Below are 21,478 nucleotides of genomic sequence, written 5' to 3'. Positions count from 1 at the left end.
GACAAGTTAACAAGGTAACTGCACAAGTGTAAAATAATGAAGTTCAATCAATAATCTCACACAAACCGTAATACATTAATTAGTAGTTCATTTTTAGTTTCTCTCCATTCTCATGTACAAAAAAAACAAAAAACACATTTTTGACAACATACTATGATACTCTATGTTGGAGTTTTTTGTCTTTTGTCATTTTTATTGTTCCACATATTTATACTTGTACATACAAACAACTACAATCTCTACAGCACGGTACAATGATAACGTGATAAATTTCTGTCACATTTAAATTATGGCAATACATTTCAATAGACAAAAGCTTCAAAAGACCTATGGTATTTTTTGTAGAGTACATAGATGTTGGCCGTTCACTGATTTTTTTTCTCTCTTGTTTAATCGCTAACACCTGCTGCTTTGCTGGAGGTGGCCTGTAAATTTTCAATGTGCTTTCTCCAAATGGTATCCGGGTGTGTCAGAGATACATATTTTTTTTGTCACTTATTGCTTTGTTTACTTTTTGCACACATGATTTGATTGTTGCTCCCGTCAAGTTACAAATACAAAAAAATGAAACCCTGTAACAAAATGTAACTTATACGACCATCAAAACAATCCTAACAGGGGAGGTTTATAATAGGTCCAAGACCGCTTCCACATCGAGACAAACTCGTAGTGTCACTGAGAAAGGTTACTTGCGTTTACACAGCATACGACAGCAATATTGACATCCTCAAAATGGTTACTCGGTGGAGCAGGACAAACGCATGGATAAGACCTTGCAATTGAGATAATAAAGCATGCTTAAGCACTGATGGTACAAGACAGACTGATCTCTATATGTGCAACTGAATTCCTCGGGGAGGGTGCCGGAACAATTCTGAAATCGGACCCCATCTGGTTTCACAGAGGGCCAGATTGCACCCACAATGCACTTTTCCATATTTGCATATTTCCATGTTTGTCCATGTGGTTACAACTCTGTGACACTGCCATAACAGCCTTAATGGTCTTGTTCGCCAAACCACATTATAGAATAGAATGTCCTATAGTGGGCGTATGCACATCCACTGCTTAACACAGGTGCAGGGTTGTCCATTGGACTTCAAATGGACTAATCTATAGACTAAGGCTTTAACTTTTGATTTGCTGTGTCTGCTTCAAACAATGGGCAGATATATCTTATGCACTGAATTTCCACTGTATCCTATTCATCTACTGTATGCCAATCATCTATGCTGGAAGAAACAGGGCGTTTGGGGCTGCGCTAGGAACTGACACTTACATCATGCCATAAATACCAGCTGCTATACTTCATCCACAAAGACTGTCCTGGTGATCTTGTACGGTTTTAGTCCCTAGTCTTTGTGCCATGCCATATTTATTAAGGTTAACTATCAGTGATGGTGCTAAAGAAGTATAAAACGTTTGGCAATCAACAAGAGATATCATTCATGGCACAAATAAGATTGTCACAACAGTGGCTGTGACAGAGCTGGTAGAAACTACACCAGGGGGTCAGGATGGCAGTTCATGTGTTCTCAGCGGATAAGAGAGACCAAGCTCACGTGTCCCTTCATCTAAGGTCTCAAAACAGCAAATAGGAGTACAAGCAGTCTGGATTATCTGAATGATGGACACTGTGTTGGAGAGCTTAAGAGTGTCAGGCCATAAATGTTGTGCTTTTGTGATGCTGTTTTGCGACCTATGACTGCTTTGGATTGTGCCATGTAGTTCCACTGAAATGAGCAAACACCTCCCACTTTTGCGTTTTCGACTGGCAAAGCAATGGGAGACTACAAAGTTTACCATGAGTAATGTAGCTACAACAACAGATTGCTTTACTACAGGGTGTGTCCAAAGCTCCACACCAACAATATGGCTGCTATCCTAAAGAGTGGCAGTACAGATTCTGTGAAGTTACTACTTGTAGTTAGGGCAGAAATTCAACTTTTTTTTGTCTGTTGCTACGAGATTCCCATCCCCTTAAAAAAAAGCATTCCATGCCACTTAAGTTTCAGCTGACCACACAAACTGCCATCCAATGGTTCCCAAGGCAACAAAGGAAAAAAATTGTAACTTCAGATGTATATCCTTGTAAGTTAATGCGTCTCCCTGCATGGATTTGCCTGTTGAGTTTATCTTTATAGAATCAGTTCGTGTTATGAGACACGGGTCAACAATCAGGCCAACGATGCCATGGTGAACAAATTCCATAGCCCCTGGCACTACATCTGTTTTCTACAGAAAGTAAAAAAATATATATAAAATAAAAAAAAAAACACTAGACAACCAAACCCCCAAATAATCAAATAAAACAAACTTTTAAAAATGCTCAAGTACACTCAACAGTTCTCATGCAAGCACACATACTTACATACGTACATACATACATACATACATACATACATACATTACATACATACCTACAAACAGATACCTCTTTCTCTTGGCAAATGACAGGAAACAAACAATGGGCAAAAGAGTATGCAATTACTGCATATCCATATATAGATCTGCTTATCCTCTGAATTTAAACATCATTTAAAATAAAAGCAAATATATCTTGACAAATCAATACACATATGTACATCAAATGGATTCTATCTAATACATGTTATACTGGTAGATCTTTTTTTATATCCGAAACAGAAAGTCATTTTTTTCTTGTGAATGTTATTGTATATATTAGCAAGTAAATCTTTCAAACATACAGACTTGATTATGGACTAAACTGCATTTTTTCATATTTATATTCAATACATAATTTACAGCATCGTTAAAATAAACCTATAGGTTTTTTTTATAGTCTTAGTCAAACCATCTTGTGCTTAGTTTAGACTTCCTCAGTTTTTTTTCGATGTTGTATGTGAACCTAGTGGAAGTGTTTTGTGCAGATGGATGATAAGATGTGGGTATTTCTTAACTAATGCGTAGTCCAGGAGAACATTAAAGACAGACACTTTACCACACGGGTGAAGCGTTCAAAAACAAAACAAAAAACAATTGTGCACATTCAAGGAGTGCTCAATATGACGTAAAACATTAGAGTAAGTGATTTCCACGGCTGGACAAACTACAAAATGGACACCAGCCAAGGGCCTCTGATGAGGGATCTGGAGATTAAATAACGAACATTGCGCAAATTATCTCTTTTTTCCTGTTTTGTCTTTTGTGGCCTGACTGAGCCACATCAAATTCCACATATATTAGCTATACAGCAATGTCTTTTCTCTCTGGTATGTCACATGGATACTATCTTCAAGCATATTTCAATGCATTTCCACACTTGGTTACATGCATAACACTCTCTAAATAACCCTAGGTTGAAAGCATATTCAGATGCAGTACAACGTGTGTCTAACGGGATCCTTCTGTTACTTCCATGTGTCAAAAAAGTCACTTACCGCATACTGTTACGACATAAAACTACTGTGCACAGATGAGCATTGGTCAGACAGTTCGGATACAACTATGGTATAGCCAAAGGTTTTGCCTATTTCAAAACAGCTGTGCTTTGAACATGAGAAGTGCTTAACAAAACCATTTTTCAGACAACTGATCCATCTCACATGTACACACAACTTACACACAAACAGCTGCTATCTTTAAAAAAAAAACTGTTTTAAACTGGCCAGAGGTACACAATATTAACCACCACCACACTATATCAACACTGTCCATTCAGGAAAACCAATTGCCTGACTCCACCGCCTCCCTACTTGGTTTGAGATAGCACACCATTTTGAAGAAGGATTAAAGGGAAAAAATCAAACAGACCGCGAATCGATCACCACATTCAAACTACAAAGAAACTGGAATGTCTGTCTAGAGATGGCAGTTTGTTTTTTTCTGTGCACACACATACACAACCATTACTTTAAGGGATTCATATCCTGGTTTTTCCCCGAAAACCTGGACCCTGAAGTCCCTGTGATTGTGCCACATTTAAAAATGACAAAATGAGATGGACTATCTGACTATACTCATAGGGTAGAGTGGGTCAGGAAATGAACTGAATTACCCTGTAAAGGAAAGCTGGAGGTTATTTTCCTGCAAGGATAGATAATTGCATGGCTTGAAGTATTAGGCCTACAATCTCATATCACCATCTTGGAGAAAAGGCTCATCATCCCATATTCATACACATGGGGGCTTTTTTTTCTCTCATTAAAAACATACATCCAATTACCCAAGTGTCAAATTTTTGTTGTGTATCCCAACAAACAACACATTTACAACAATTGAAAAAAGCAAATACGTTAACAGACAGTTGTTGAGAGTAATATCTATCATGAAACCTCCATGGCCAAGTCTGCAAGTGAGATCACTAGGCTGGGGTTGGGTGGGGGAGGGTGGTCTTCACAGTGTGGCTCTCCCTACTCTACGCTGCCACCTGTAGGCAGGGAGGCCTCACTACTGCAGCACCATGCCCCGCGTTTCAGGCAGCTTGAGTGCCAAGAAGCTGCCAGCGGCGAGGGCACCGGAGGCGAAAAGGATGGGCACCGCTTTGGTGATGCCCACAAACGACTGGAAGATGCTTATACCTAGAACAGCGGCCAGTTTGCACAGCGCGTTCAAGAACCCAAAAGCCGTGGTCCTGTGAAGTGGACAGAAAAGGGACCAGGTTTACTATAGGATTTATGAACAAGCTCAACATAAATATGCACTCACAGGAAAACATCAAAGAGCTATGACACACACACACCCACACACACACACACACACACACAAAGGTCTCATACCGCTGAGAATCATATGTGAAAGGAGAGACTTGGGAGTGCATCAGCATTTTTATGAGAGCCCATGCAAATCTGTGTACATTTTTAAGTCGATATCAGTGCAGCCAAATAACTGATAATCTTCACACAAGGTCAGACCATCACACCGTGGTCCCTCTAAGACCTAGTCCTGACAAGAGAGAATTGTTTGACCACACAGGGGTGCTAAAGGATACACAATGAAACATTGCTGGCAGCCACCAAGGTTAGGGCTGCAGTGATATGCGTGGGCTCCATGATCTGACCAATCATGCTTTCAGACATTTTGAGAGGAAATTGCTCATATAACCCCTGAGAAATACACTGTAGTGAGCCCTCGCCAACAGCAGCAATGCAGCATATGCATCCAAGCCCAAGACCTTCTAAACATTCATAGATTTACTGCTCCCTGAATTCGGGGTCTGAAAGACACTGCTGTATGGTTTATAACAGCATGCTTACAGTACCTGCTTGTTTTATAAATTATTTGTTTTATTGATTCAACTGCATCAATATTCCAAAGTGGATATGACATAATGCTTATGTTATATAACATTAAGACATTTGGCCACCCATATATACATGTCACATTCACACATAATAAATAGATTTATATGTATTTGTTTTTTCAAAGATGATGCGTTTGTCCCTTGATGAGTAACAGTATAGTGAATAATTTACAGTTGACACAAAATTACCTGTTCACCGAGCCTCACATAGCATCTAATTATGGTCTTGAAAGCTATCAGGAAGGGCTTTTATCCAGCATCAATGAGATCACACAGCCTCGTGACAAGAACATGTGACGAGAACCGTACCTTTTGTCCGACGGGTAGAGCTCCACCGTGAGCACGTCCAGGGCGTTCCAGGAGGCGATGCTGATGCCGCCGAACAGACAGAGCAGCGCGATCATGGCCGACTCGCTGTTTCCAAAGGACAGGAAGAAACAGCTGACACAGGAGATCACGCTGGAGCCCGCTGCAAAGGGGAGGCAGGAGAGCAGCATTTAGGAGGAGGCCCTGGAGACCCGACGCTCAGCCGCTAACAACTGAGCCAGTCTTACGAGTAAGCCTCACACCAGAGGACCACAGTACCACTAACACCACTTACCGCAGAGCATTTGTTTAACTGATATCAACATGTAACATTATACGCCCATCTGAAACAGGATGATTTGATATAATGTAACTGTAGCCATACCCATATTAGAGGGAGAATAATGTAATGTTATTTTCTGCCCTGTAGCAGGAGTACATTTCCGTTCAGTTTGGTGCCAAATTGAATAGGGTTATTAGCGAGGCCACCAGAGCCGAGACTAGAGGAAGGAAAGGAGTGTGCTCCGTTACCCAGCATCCTCAGGCGTCCGATCTTATCCATGAGCAGAGCCGACACTATGTTCCCCGGCAGCACGGCTAGGGTGCCCAGGAAGCTGACGAAGTATATCATGTACGCGTTGTTCTCGTCACTAAAGTCCAGCAAGCAGCCTTCTTTATTGTGTAGGAAAGTACTGTTGATGAGTTTGCTGTTGATCAGGCGGTACTTGAAGAGATCTGAAATGGAGAAAGAGGGTCCATTATTTAGAATGTTAAAATTAATCTTTCAGATAGGCTTTCACAAGAGAATCCAGGTTCACTACATAGACACTATATTTCATAATTCACATTCTTAATAAAGAAGAAAAAAAGCTACAGAAATAAGCACCAGAGTGACTAATATTACATGCACTCAAGATTAAATGTGTTAATAAATAAGGTGATTGTGGCTGTGGCATTCATACTGATGGCCGCATGTTATCTGTGCAAAAAAATCCCAAGTCTAATTGAGTTTAGTTTGAGTCTGTGGAGCCCATCAGAGCGCGGGTATTGACACTTTTTTGGTGAACAATTAGCCGGGGCCTGTAAGAACCAGATAAAGCTGTGCAGCCTCATCAGAGCCGTGTTGCTAGGATACCTGAAACATTTCAGGCACATTCAAGTGCGGCAAATTGAAGCCATTTTGACATGACGAAGAGAGGGGGGAAAAACACACCAGACAATTTCGTAGCATTTGTATGTCATCTCCAGCAAAGAATTCGACTAACAGATAGACTAAATTTTGTGTACTTTGCAGGGAGGAGACACACAAAAGCACTTGAGTTGGCAGCTGAAGGGCTTTCTATATTGTAACCTGTCATGTAGAGGCAGGTGCATGGTATGTTCTAACTGGTTCTAACCTGTCATGTGGTATCAGACATGTGGTATGTTCTAACTGGTTCTAACTTTGTTGTAGAAAAAGATGTGTGGTATGATCTAACTGGGTCTAACCTGTCATGTAGAAGCAGATGTGTGGTATGATCTAACTGGGTCTAACCTGTATTGTAGAAGCTGATGTGTGGTATGTTCTCACTAGTTCTAACCTGTATTGTAGAAGCAGATGTGTGGTATGTTCTCACTAGTTCTAACCTGTATTGTAGAAGCAGATGTGTGGTATGTTCTCACTAGTTCTAACCTGTATTTTAGAAGCAGATGTGTGGTATGTTCGCACTGGTTCTAACCTGTATTGTAGAAGCAGATGTGTGGTATGTTCGCACTGGTTCTAACCTGTATTGTAGAACAGGGTGGAGATAAAGGTACAGTTCTTGAACAAGGTGTTGCTGGAGGTGATGTCTTCAAAGTAGCACTCCTCAAACAGGGAATCCTCAAACACCATGGACTTCATCTTGAGGTTTAAGAACCTTTAACACAGGAGAGAAATGGAGTGATTATAAACCAGACTGATATTCGTATTTGAAAACACCTCAAAATCACAGACTAGATATGTACAGTAAGCATATGCTGCATATATTACATGGGTATACACCAACACTAGCAAACTGATATCTTATCCAAAATGTTGCTATATATTATCAAAACTTTTATTTAAAAAAAAACTGTTGACAATCTTTAAAACAAACAACACAGAAACCATGACAACAATCAGCTAACATAAACAAAAACACGTACTTGTTGTTGAAGAACTCGCCGTTGCGGTGGACCTGGTTCTCCAGGGTGAAATTGAAAGTGACATGCTCCACCTTCTCCTTGATGAAGACTTTGGTGCGGGAGGAGTACTCCTGTTTCTGAAGGTACTTGATCATGTCAGGGAACCACACAGTCAAACCGTAGTAGCTGGAATTAGAGAACAACAGGGAGAGTAGTTTTATTTCAAACTCGTGTACAGTGGTTTGCTGTATTTTTACATGAGCAGGACCAACCAATTAAGCAACCAATCTGTTATTTATTCAGGAAAATTGACTGACCATTAAGCTCTTTTACAGCAATGCACAGAGCATAATTAGGAACTAGCATGATACACTACAAGTCTATATGTGCGCTATGCTACCATATTGGCATTGATGATTATCCTTTCAAACCCCTCTTAACAAAACAGCAGGCACTTCACCAAAATCTGTCACCTCTAGTGAAAACACAACTATCACATTGCTGACTAACAGAACCATAATTAGCAAGGATTAGCACAAATAGTGAAGACAAAAGACCAATTAGAGCTTATGAATACTTAATAAAACAATATCACAGACAAAGGGAAGCTGGCCAGACTAGTGCGTACAATAACTGCTAGAAGCAATGAGCACTGAGCCGCGAGTCTGGCATCGCTTGAAGGCAAAGGAGAAACGATGCCACAAGCACTCAGATATTCCCGGTGATCAATAATTTATTCAAAGGCATTGTGAGAGGCAGACTGAGTAATAGTGCTGTTAATATTGAGCCGCACAGCAGGCATCAGCAGAGCCAGGCCTGACGCTGACGCTCACACACACCTGAATGACATGGAGAACCACACAGCCATCATCATGTAGGTGGTGCGGCGGAACTCAGGATTGAAGATGGTCAGGAAGTTGCTCCACACCTGTAGAGAAAAACAGACTAATATGTGAGTGTGTGAGACAAAAAGGTTCCTCTTGGGTTATTTTATACGCTTTTACTTTAGCTTTATTCGCTTAGAAAAACATAAATGCAAATACATTAAAACAAAGATGAAGTGTATCATACACCGTAAGTCGCTTTGGATAAAACCATAACCTGGATAAAACTATAAGCATAACGATAAATGACTTTCAAATTGAAATGGGGGATGAAGTGTCGACTCTGACAGTACCTGGTGGAAGAGGTTGGACAGCTTCGTCCTCCATTTCTGGTGCCAGGCCATGGAGTCTCCCATGTCCACCAGCTCGTTCATCTGCTTCACTGTTTTTATGGTAGTGACCTAGAAGATTTCAAAATGGAGGCTCACTGCAGAGTTCCGAGGCGCTTCCATGCCACTCATCATTATGTGACCTGGATGTCTGTATTATGCTGGAATCCTGGAGAGCTTTAGCTGAAGTGGTTGACCTTGGCTTGCTTCAGAGGAAGCACTAACAAATGCAACTGTGATACAGTATATCTGCGCTCCGTATATAAATAAATAATGCACTCCAATAATGTGTAAGTGTGATATAATGCTGTGTATTCAGTGGGCACTCACGGAGAAGACCCTCTCTGGGTAGCCCTTGGCCCTCATGTTGGTGTCGTGGACCTGCTTCAGGATCATCCAGCCCTCGTCGTGCTTCCCATTCTGTAAACAAACAAACAAACATGCCATATTTGGAAGGAGGACTCATAGGGACTTCAGCAATAATGTTATTTCTCTTTCTCTGTGGATTACCCTCATAAAGCAAATATAAGCTTTTTGAACAACAGATATTTTCAGGGTTAGTGGAAAATCTAGGTAAATTGACAAGTTGACAAGTATACTGCAAGTTTTCTAAATATTTGGGTAACACTTTATTTGGATAAATACAATCTGTTCAGATTCAACTTCAGTATGTAAAACTGTTGTTGAACATCACCTTAACCAAATCCAACTTTAACCTGAAGTTACCTGAGTGTTAGCAGATAGTTTGTTGATAATCTGATCACCTGTAGATAGTCTGTGGACGGACTACCCAAGTAGGTGTGTTCTCATTCAATAACAGAACATCGATATTACAACACTACGAAAGTACAGCAGAGTGTAAATCTCACAAGTGAAATGGACCTTGGATTTGGACATGGGTAGCATATTGATTTTAAGTGGTGCGCTTTTCATTCATACCACAGCTTAAATAATTAATCTATCCCCCTCATTAATCCTTCATGAACTTGTTTTTAATATTTCATCACTGCAGTTTAAATTGGTTGTAAAAAGTTCCTAAGTGTCTGGAAAGGTGCCACATTAAATAAATGAAAAATGAATACTGTCTTCTCTATTCCTGATATAGGTAGGCTACTCTGGTCTCTGGACGTCGTCCTCTATGCACCAGTGAGCTGTGCTTACCTCCAGGTAGAAGCGAGGGCTCTCGGGCATGATGTTGAGGGCTGCTATGGCCGCCACAGCGGGGAAGGCACACACCAGCACGAACACGCGCCAGCTGTGGAACTGGTACGCCGAGCCCATCTGGAAACTCCAGCCTGGAGAGAGACAGAGAGAGACAGACAGAGAGAGACAGAGAGAAAGATCAGATCATGGAGAAATAGAGAACATGGCTTTTATTAAAACATAATACAGTTACAGTATGTTTATTACTGACAAAATGTTATTTAACCGAGGCGGTTTCCCCTGATGGCAAGCCTATTTGTCAGAGCCTCTTCTCCAGCATAGAGAATTGCAGAGCTTAATTACAGTCAATAACCACTCGACCATACATAAATCATACCATAGGGCCTTACCTAATATACAAAATAATGTCACTCCTCATCAATGTGCCACTACTGTAAATGCCACTACTTTCTCTGAAATGCAAGTGGCGTTCATTCTATTACTGTAGTGCGACTGAGCAGAGGTTGTGCAGATTGCATAGACAAAGAGAGAGAGAGAGATTTAAAGAGAAAGAGAGCGAGAGAATGAGAGAGTGTGAAAGAGAGAGAGAATGACAGAGAGAGAGAGAATGAGAGAGAGGGTGTGAGAGAGAGAGAGGTCTTGTATACCATAGTGGGGGATAATGGCCCAGGCCATGGCCGCAGCATAGATGCCCCCAATCATCCAGAACATGCAGAGCCAGCTCAGGTGCTCGCCACGCTTCTCCTGGGCAAGGAACTCTGAGTAGTAGGAGAACACGATGGGGATGGAACCCCCAATGCTGAGCAGAGAGAGAGAGAGAGAGGGAGAGAGAGAGAAAGAAAAAAAGAGAGAGAGAGAGGGAGAGAGACAATGAGGGGAGGGAAAAGAGAGAAAAAGGATAACATATCAGTGCTCATGTGACTGAGAGCGAGAGCAAGAGAGATGAATAGAAAGATAATGAGAGTGAATGCCACAGAATATAATTAACTCTCTTCTCTCTAATTGAATCTTATTAAAATCCCTCTCACAATGGTAACACCACTGTCAGGGGCTATCAGTAAGGGAATGACTGAGTGAGTGAGTGAGTGAGTGTGTGAGTGAGTGAGTGAGCGAGTGAGTGAGTGTGACAGAGTGAAAGACAGAATTAATGAATGAAACCATGAGCGAGTGAGTGAACAAATGAATAATGAACAAGTGAGTGTGTGAGTGAATAAGTGAATGAATAGATGAGTGAGTGAGTGAGTGAGTGAGTGAGTGAGAGACAGGAAGTCAGCGTTTGGTACCCGACGCCGGAGAGGAGGCGGCAGAAGAGGAAGGAGCTGTAGCCTTGCACGAAGGAGGAGAAGAAGGCAAAGACGCTGTTGATGGAGAGCGAGATGAGGAGAGTCTGCCGCCGGCCGATCCTGTCCGCCAGACCCCCCCACACGAAGGCACCCACCATCATGCCCAGGTACACAATCAGGCCTGTGGAAGGAGAGAAGAGGGGAGATAGCCAGAGATAGAGACAGAAAGAGAGAGAGAGAGAGAGAGAGAGAGAGAGAGAGAGAGAGAGGTAGAGAGGATGATTAGACAGAGAGAGGGTGGGGTGGTGTGGGGAGGGATAGTCACTAAAAATAAAACATCTCACAGGCATAAGAATAAAAATGGATCCTAGCTGTCTTGTTAGAGCGCCTGTAGCTCCAGTGCGTTATTACAGAGCAACGTTAGCTGGTTGAATCTGCAGATTAAAGTGCATTAGCGGTGTAAATCATTGTAGGAAACACAGGTCTATTTATCATAAAAACAGGAAGTGGAATCTGTGGGGAGCTGTGTCAACAGTGGCCACAGCATCCATACCATACTCAGGTCCAAGTGCCCACAGGGGCCAGCGTTTGAATCCGACCCGTGGTGATTTCTTGGTGTTTTAAGACCCCAATGTTTGTCTTCAAGGCAGCGCTGCCTGAAAGGCACTAGGGTTAGGCATGGGTTAAGTTTAGGGTTAGGGTTAAGGTTAGGATTAGGATAGGATCTGTTCCCTGTTAAATTTTAAATATTATATTGTTTTTGTATTTGTATGTCGCTTTGGACAAAAGCGTCTGCCAAATCCCATGACCATGACCATATCCATAACCAGGATTAGGTGCCTTTAAGTCGACAGTGGCAGCACTGCCTGGAATACGACGTTGGGGGCTTAAAACACCATCGAGTGGTCCAAGTGCCCACAGGGGCCAGCGTCTGAATCTGACCCGTGGTCATTTCCCGATCCCACACATCTCTCTCTCCCAGTCACTTCCTGTCATTTTCCACTGTCCTATCTGATTAAAGGCAAAGTCCTTTTATATATAAAGGAAGTGGAATCTGGGAATCTGTGGAAGCTTCCTCCACTGTAGAATGTTGTTATTTATTTTCAGGATTGTGCTCAATCAAATGAAAATCAGTCAGTTAACATCCTCATGAGAACGGCTAACTAGCATCTACAGTGGCATATTTCCGTAGTTGCAGAAACCTTTGACACAGTAATGAATTTTCAGACATTTTGCGTCTAACCACATTTGCACTCTCTTTCTCTCTCTGTGGCTGAGAATATGCGACTGCGAAGATGGTTTTGTCACCTCCTAATCTTGTGATGTCGCACGTGTGTGTGTGTGTGTGTGTGTGTGTGTGTGTGTACACCAAAGCAATGAGTCAGCCACAGAAGTCACACCACACAGTCGCTTGTCAGACACGGCCATTGACTTCCTGCCACAGTGAACGCATACCTAATGACACGTTATCAGGCCCAATAAGACACAGACACAAGGAGTCTCTTTGACTCCAACGCCTGGCATCCCACACTCACACTTCCAGACAGAATCCATGATGCCTATGGTTGACCAAAGCCTTTTATTGTATGATAAACAAGGAGACATAATTACCTTTAAAGACGTGTTCCCAGATAAAGGTTGTGATATTAAGGCTTGTGGTTTGCAAAATTTGAATGGCTTTTTCCTATTAATTGTTTTTGGTGGAATTAATCCAAATAGGTGGGAGGCCTCTCTATAGATAAAATGTGTGTTTGTACATTATACACGGAACCTTTACTTTTACAAAAAAAACAAAAACAAATAAGACATCGTTTTTTCTCACAGAGAATTAATTTAGCTCATGTGTTTGATGAGGTGTCAAACACTGTTACAACAGAACCTTGAGTAGCAACAGCTGGCTGGAGCCTCCGATGGTGGCCTCCCCCACCTCGGTGGCCTGGATGCAGGCTGCAGTGCTGAGCCTGGGGCCTGGGCTGCAGGTGACCACAGCTCCCTGCCCTCCCCGCCCCGGTGGCATTTAGCTTTGGCTGCTAGCGGCATCTGGCTCACCTTGGGGCCACACACACAATGGGCCTCGGTGGCAGGAGAGACGGTGATGACAGCCTGTGATTAGCCCGCCGTCCCTGCAATGCGGTGCCTGCCTGCCTGCCTGCCTGCCTGCTGCTATCTCTTACCGGCTCCCCTCCCTGCCGTGTGCCTACCACAACCTACCACAGAAAAAAGGGCAAACACAGAGCTCGGCTCCCCGGCGCTGTGGAAGAGAGGGAGCTGTCCAAGGTGCTGATCCTCAATCCCCTCAGCACTTTCTATCTGCTGTCAAATTAACCTCACGGACACCTCGCCCGCCATCGGCAGTTGCTCTAATAGACTGACTTAGCAGCAAGGCCACGTTTCAGCCACTAAACACTATCCCTCTGCCTCCTCATTGCTGTCAGCCTGAGCTGGAAACTCTGATTGATTTCATGCTGTCTTTCGGCACGCCTCAGTACAGTGCAGGGAAGCCAGCAACAGAGCAGACCAGCAACGGCAGCACACTAAAGACACTACATACACCCCATGCTGTAAAGAGATAGCAGCAGTTGAAAATACCAACCTCAGGTGTAAAAGTCTGGCGTCCTACAATGTATTGGTTCTACCTGAGCACCTAACATAAGTAATTTCACTAATTAGTTGATCCATCTGGCATTGGAGTTGTACTAATTGGAATCAGCTGATGTAGTGAATGGTTTGAGCAAATACAAGGCAGAAATTTGACACCACTGCCAAAAACATGCTATACATGACTGCACACAGAATACTGGAGACTGCATAGAGCACTGTGGTGGCTGTGAAGGAGAGCTCCATATGAATGAGGAGAGAGGAGACTGCATAGAGCACTGTGGTGGCTGTGAAGGAGAGCTCCATATGAATGAGGAGAGAGGAGACTGCATAGAGCACTGTGGTGGCTGTGAAGGAGAGCTCCATATGAATGAGGAGAGAGGAGTGGTGGGAGCAGCTGGGTGCTGGAGCGGAAGTGAAGTGCTCACTGTGAGGATGTGTGGCGGCCATGTTGGAGCATGTGTTGCTGAGGGAAACTCAGAGGAAGGGCAGGGGCCCACGGGCAGCTGAGCTCTACGTCACACACACACACACACACACACACACACACACACACACACACACACATACACATACACGCATTCACACACTCTCTCCCTCTGTGTGTGAGAGTGAGAGAGAGAAAAAAAGGAAACAGAGAGAAGAAAAAGACAGTAGTATATATATGAGAGAGAGAGAGATATAAATATATAAATAAATATATAAATATTTCTCTCTGTCCCCGAGGGAGAGAGAGAGCAATGAAGATAAGAATGGAGGGAGAGAGAGAGAGGGAGAGAGAGAGAGAGGGGTAGGAAACGGGGGGAGGGTCTGTCCATGATTGTTCTGCACTGTGACAGGAGGCTCCAGGGCTGAGGGAGAGGGGGAGTGGAGTGTGTGTGGGGGGGCTATTTATAGCGGCCAGCAGCACATCACCCCACCCCCCCAACCCCCTTCTTTCTGTGAGAGAGTGCGACCCTTTTGCGTCAGAGCAGAGAACAGAGAACAGGGAGCATGGATGGGGTGGCGGGGCCGGCTGGCGGTTCGGTCATGGATGAGGAACCACTGGGTGTTCTGTAGGCGGCTGCCTCTACAAGCCCTCTACTCTGACACTCCATCTCTCTCTCTCTTTCTTTCTCTCTCCATCTTTCACACCGCTAATGTAAAAAAAGCCAAATACTCACGCTGTTCTGCCACAGCCTCTCCACTCCCCTCCTCATTTTCCCTCCCTCCCTCCCTGCATCCATCCCTCCATCTTTGCCTCCGTCACTGCGCTCGTCAGAGAGCAGAGCGCTGAAACGCAAGCATCCTGTCACCTTCACATCTTGGCAGCACAGCTCATCTCACATAGACAGGTGCAGAGCCTGAAGAGCAGGCAGGCGAGCGAGTCCGTTACTGTGTGAGTGTGAGAGATAACAATCACAGGTTTTTTATTAAACCTGTAAATCACATACCGTATCTGAGCTCTACACATGATGGCAAGCGGCAGAATTGAATGGTGAAGCAGCGGCTGTTTTAATCTTTTGAATCAAATTTGGAACCAAGCAGGCTTCCCAGTCTATCTTTCAGAGAGGTAGCCACACCATGTGGCCAGGCTAGTCTGATAGGCAAGCCACAGAGAACAGGGCTGGTCATTTCTGCCCATGGCTTCTGCAGGTTATGCCTTGCATTCCAATGGCACCACCAGAACTCAGCGGTGTTCCAGCAGTCCTTGATTTCTGAAATCCCCCCCCTTCTCTCTCTCTCTCTTTCTCTCTCTCTCTCTCATTCTCTCTGTGTGTCTGTCTGTCCTTCTCTCACTCCTGATGTGGCGCAGCATCTGATATTCTGGGCGCCGCTGCAGCAGCATGCAGGGGTTTACCACTGAGTGCAGCCAGCATAACAATTCTGCAGGCAATTACGTCCCACACAGACACGCAGCCCAATGTGATTGGAGAGGCTCATGTGAAAGAGGCGAGCATGCATGAGCGAGCGCCCAGACTGCAGCTGTGTGTGTGTGTGTTTCTGTGTGTATCTTTGTGTGTGTGTGTGTGTGTGTGTGTGTGTGTGTGTGTGTGTGTGTGTGTGCGTGCATGTATTTGCAGCAGAGGCACCATCCCAGGTGACAGAGGGGAGGGGGAAGGGGAGAAAGGGGGCACTAGGACCCAGTGGAGGCAAGTGGAGTGCGCGAGGCAGGCAGGCGGGCAGGCAGCAAGGCACTCCAGCATGAGTCAGGCGTGTTGTGTAACAGGGAGAGACCAAGGGCCCAGCTCGCTGATGGCCAGCAATGCATCATGGTGACCAGGGATCACACACATGCACACACGCATGCACGCACCCACACACACAAACACACACACACACACACACACACAACCACACACAAAACTCTCTCTCTCTCTCTCTCTCTCTCTCTCACACACACACACACATACACACACACACACACACACACACACACACACACACAGAGACACAGACACAGACAGATAGACAGACATACACACACACACATACACAGACACAGACACGGACAGATAGACAAACACACACACACACACACACACACACACACACACACACAGGCTGGTCATATGCATACTTCCCCTCCTACACATGCAATACATGAACACAAACAATCACACATTTGATGTACAATACACACATGATCATACTAAACACTCACACAGCTATAGCCCCAGACAACTGCACCCGTAAATGCAGGATTTACACTGGGAAGAAAGACACTGCAGGGATTCAAAGACACATCTCTCTCATTCTTCCTCTCTCTCTCTCTATCTCCCTCTCTCTCTCACTCTCTCTCTCTCCCTCTCTCGTACCTCCCCACAAACGGAGAAAGTGTGAGACAAACACACACATCCACATTAGGGAGCTCTGTGCCGTGGGCCTGCATAAACAAACACACTCTTCCTTCCTCCGCCATCTCTCAACCTCTTTTTCACACGCGCTTTCTTCCTCCTCCATCTCTCGGCCTCTCTTTCACACGTGAAGGAGCACAGTCTCGTCAGCTGCCTGTATCACACATCACATGAGTCACGCCTACGTCACAAACGTGTTGCATGGCATTTGCTCTGAGCATTCACATATGCCACTCCTCACAGCAGACTCTGTTGAAGATGTCATACAATAATCCCACTGTTTTGAACACATTTTTAGGGCATTTTTTTCTCCATATTTTGATTGACAGATACTGTAGTGTTCTGCTGAAATCAACCCAATTTCACTGACCTTACCTGCTGTGGCAAGTCAGACATTCTTAGAAACGCCCGTTTAGATGCCACATGAGATGTGTTTTTTGACAGATGCTGATACAAAACAAGTTCTGAAATCATTCACAAACCATTAAAGGGCATAACGGTGACAGCTGAGAATTGAACCCACAACTTATCTGGCTACAGCACGCTAGCTAGCAGTTTAGCTTAGCCACTACGCTACCAGCGGCCCAGCATCCCATTCCTCATCCCCTTACCCACTACGGCCAGCGTGTGGCTCGCACCAGGGTGCTGTGCAATGCTGATAAAGAGCTGAGGGGGGCCGCCACCCTTGCTGGGTCCAGCCGGGGCAGATGGTGTTCAAGGCGTGAAATCTGAATGGACCTTCACCTCCTGGGAGGGTAGGCTATCCCACGAGCAAGCTGCTCACTATCACATGCTACCATGGCATCTCAAAACACGGCACTGGACGTGAGAGGACTTCATTACGTAATATGGGGGCAGCCCTTCATTTGAAGCAATGACTTTCATATGAGGTGAACCCAGATGGGGGAAAAAAATCAGTTTAACAGTTAAAAGCCAAAAGCCATTTAAGTTTGATTGATTTGAGTTTAAGTAATCAAGTACTCACTTCTGATTTGTCTCTAAAAAAAAGTCAGAAAACTAACCAAATCAATCTCCATATTTGTTCCACAGCAACATATATCAAAGGAACTGAATTATCACTAAACAAGAAAGGCTGGGCATGAAGTCTGGTTATGGCTCAGTTCAGAGTTCAGATTTACCAGTTACTTCACCTGGTAGCACTCAATTAGATGTTATATTTTCAATGCATTTTGATTAATTAAGGGTATGTTTTCTGGCATCAGCAATAAATGATGTGTGAGTTTCTCTTTCATTGAACTTTATACGTAGGGGCATTTCTACCCATGTACTTACCCAGCATGCCTTTGTTGGGTTCCGAGAGACACATGTCCTTCTCAGCGCTGGGCAGCACGAAGCCCACCACAAAGATCTCCACGCCGTCGGCCATGAGTGCCAAGCCCAGCACGAAGTACAGCGTCCACTGAAAGCGCCCATGGCCGCACTCCTGCAGGATGGTCTCATACTGCTGGGCCAGCTCTTCCTGGTCCTTGCGCCGCTCGGCCTCGTACTGTGTCAAGTCCCGGAACTGGGCCTGCGCCTGGTCAGTCTGCCCATCGGCCTTGCCCGAGGAGTCGGCGCGCGGGATGCCCTGGTACTCGCCCTCGTAGATTTCGTCGTCCTCGTCATGGCCCTCCGTCGAGTCGCTGTGGCCCTCTTCGTCGTTGGCGCGGCTGTTGCTACGGTAATATGAGCCGTCCTGCGCCTGCTGGGGATAGTCGTCATCATCGTCCTCCTCCTCGAAACGCGCGTACGAGCGCTTGGTGTACTCGTCGGCCACCTTGTCCACGTGGCGGCCCACCTTCTTGCCGGCGTGGCGCTTCACCTCTTTGGCGATGTCCTTGGCACCTTTTATGAAGGCCGTCCGGTCTCTGTACCCCTCATCCATCTTGGCGTGTGTGGTCGGAGCTGTTGTTTCACTGTAAGAAGATGTGTGGGGATATGTGTGTGTGTGAGTGTGTGTGCGTGTGTGTGTGTCTGTGTAAAGCAGCTACAGGGGACCTGGTGTCAAGAGTGAGCCGTTGGCATGTATGTGCACACTGCCGCGTTAGAGCTTCAGCACCATGGACAGCTGCCGGTTCCAGATGGGTTTTTTTTCACTCCACACCTGCTGGAATGCAGTCTGTAGGAAAGACAAGAGAACACATACATGTTGAGCTACTGCAGTACACTGGGCATGTGTACAACTAACCTTTCAAACATGAGCGATCTATAGTACGTTATTGGTTATCAGTATCAGACATGTACAGCTATCCTGTTATGCATGAGAATGACCTAAAGGTTCTGTTCAGTAAAATACTTTGTGCTTACAGGACACTGTTCTACAAGCAGTGGCAGACTTCACAATAAAGTCTACTGTGCTCTGTAAATCTATAGCAAAATGTGACGTGGATGAGATGAAGTCAATCTGAAAATGGCCAGTTATTTTGGTCTTGTATTTGACGTGGAGAACCGGGAGGAAGAAAATGCCTCTGAATGGTGCCCATAGGTCTCCACAGGTGGCCTGACATTCTCTATGCCTGCCAACCTGAATTAAACACCTCGAGGGAACACAGACAACAGAGGCCCTTTTCTAATGGGCATGTAATTATATCTGCTCTGGTGGAAATCTTTGCGCTATTATGCCCTGACGTCTGGAATGAAATAACGATATTAGTGAGGATTCCAATAACGGCATTAATAACACAATGCATAATTAACCAACATCGATAATATCTTGGAGGCAGCAGCCTTAATGCGCAGTGACACTTTGAAATATCACTCTCCTTCTCTCTCTCTCTCTTTCTCCTTACAAAGGAGCCCTTTTGCGGCATAAAATCAGTCGAGGAGCAGAGAGCCATTTTACGGTACTCCTTCTGTAAACCAAACACGGACAACCACTTTCTCGACCCTCCTTTCCTCTCTCTCTCCCCCTCTTTCCCTGTCTCTCAGCTGCTGTGTTAGTGGTGTTGAGAGATAATTGCTTTTTCGTTGAGGAAATCTTTGTTGTATTTTCCGTCCAGAAAGAGACCTGTCACTGGGGCAAACTGCCGTCTGCGTCTGCCATCTCTTCACCTTCCGTCTCCATCCATTCTCCGTCTCGACGGATCCTTTGACCGCGAGGCACTCAAGGAAGTGAAGACGCGACGCCACAGGGGTGAGGCTCTTCGCAGCACTCCCATTCAGCCTCGCGGTGGTGGAACGCGCCATTGTTGAGATACTCGAGTTGCCACAGAGAACACACCACTCACATCACATCATCTGTTCATGTTCTGAATGCTCATCTACTGGCTCACTTCAAAAACACCAGTCCTACGACTAGGCCAAATCATCCAGAAACACCAACAGTCTATAAATGCCTCTCTGTGTATAAAAGTGAGAAAATAGAACACAGAAACACACAAAAAAAATCATTCTTTTTTTGCCAGGGAGCATAGCCTATCAACTATCAATTAAGCGTATCAACTATCAAATGGATTTTTAAAATGCAAACTACTTATTAGTGCAGACTGCAGATTATTACACAGTACGCACAGATGCCTTACCAGCTTGTCTACACCCTGAGCATGGACACCAAGTAATGTTGATGTCTTGGTCAGGTTGGACTGGGCTAACAGATCTGTGGACCCAAGGAGGCACCGGTCAACAGAAAAGCCCTGCTGCCAAAAGACAGACAAAAGGTAACAAATGCTCTAGGGTTTGATGTCAAACCTCTCTTGTTGTATTTGCCCACGTTTGTCCACTGTTTGGTGTGAACCTCTAAATCCAGCGGCTTGAACACATTCATTTCCTTGCGCCTTAAATTCTACTCCCCTCACTCCAATTCCTCTTCAAATCTTTCTTCCCAGAATCAACCGTTACACCAAATGATCACTGGTCCAATACATTTATTATTAAGTTGTCCGTTATACTAACAAATGATCTCCCTCACCATACCCACGAGCATACTAATATCATCATCATCATTGAAATCATTTAAGAGCATGGAATGCATGCAGGCACAGTACTCAACAGGACCATCTTGGACTGTGTCGCTCGCAGAAGAGCAAGAGAGCTAGCAGTGACTCAGTGTCCATTAGAGGTCAAGCTCCTCCCTCAAGTGCCCTCAAGACACAGCCGCTTACCGGAGAGGACTCTATACTGACCACACAGGTTGCTCCTGACAAACATTATTCCTTAGTAACAAGACACTATGTGCACAAATAACGTCCTGGAATCCACAGGAAGAAGCAGTGGTTAGGGCAGCAAATAACCTTTAGAAAATAAAGTATCAACAGACATCAATGTCAACATCAGTGCAGGTCAGGTAGAAAGTTGCTAAGTAACTGGTGGTATCTATGGTATCTCTCTCTGCTCGTTCAGGTCAGAACAACAGGAGCAATTACTCCCATTGTGTCTCATTCAAATGCTCTTTGATCACTACCACTATTTACCTAATTGGTTAAAAAAATAAACTGAATGAGATGTGGCAAACGGAGCTTCACTACTGGCAAGGATTTTCCATCAGCCCATCACACATCATGCAAAGCTAAAATAAAATGTGGTGAGCTATATGGCGTGGAAAAAATCTTTTTCTCAACCATTCCAATCTTGCCAGACAAAAAGGGGGTCTATAGAGTATGCAGCCCTACAGTCGATAATAATCATAATCATAATAATTTGTTGTAGGTCTAGTACATATAGAATGAGATAT

At 44.5% G+C, this 21,478-nt stretch overlaps 1 protein-coding gene across 1 annotated transcript in view; it reads right to left on the bottom strand.

The window, feature by feature from the left end:
• Positions 1–166: 166 nt before the first annotated feature.
• Positions 167–21,478, bottom strand: part of sv2a (synaptic vesicle glycoprotein 2A) — a 32,558-nt gene continuing 11,246 nt past the window's right edge. The window contains exons 2-13 of the mRNA XM_048260929.1: positions 18,103–18,928; positions 11,375–11,555; positions 10,739–10,890; positions 10,089–10,222; positions 9,258–9,347; positions 8,892–8,999; positions 8,554–8,642; positions 7,736–7,900; positions 7,334–7,467; positions 6,101–6,304; positions 5,573–5,732; positions 167–4,594 (exon numbers count right to left, since the gene is read on the bottom strand). Of these exons, the coding sequence (XP_048116886.1) occupies positions 4,411–4,594; positions 5,573–5,732; positions 6,101–6,304; positions 7,334–7,467; positions 7,736–7,900; positions 8,554–8,642; positions 8,892–8,999; positions 9,258–9,347; positions 10,089–10,222; positions 10,739–10,890; positions 11,375–11,555; positions 18,103–18,694 (2,193 nt within the window). The 5' untranslated portion in view covers positions 18,695–18,928 and the 3' untranslated portion in view covers positions 167–4,410. The remainder of the gene's footprint in view (positions 4,595–5,572; positions 5,733–6,100; positions 6,305–7,333; positions 7,468–7,735; positions 7,901–8,553; positions 8,643–8,891; positions 9,000–9,257; positions 9,348–10,088; positions 10,223–10,738; positions 10,891–11,374; positions 11,556–18,102; positions 18,929–21,478) is intronic.

The sequence above is a fragment of the Alosa alosa genome, chromosome 13 (assembly GCF_017589495.1).
Source record: "Alosa alosa isolate M-15738 ecotype Scorff River chromosome 13, AALO_Geno_1.1, whole genome shotgun sequence".
Classification (NCBI taxonomy): domain Eukaryota; kingdom Metazoa; phylum Chordata; class Actinopteri; order Clupeiformes; family Clupeidae; genus Alosa; species Alosa alosa.
Note: the sequence above shows the minus strand (reverse complement) of the source record. Positions and strands in the feature narration are given on the sequence as shown.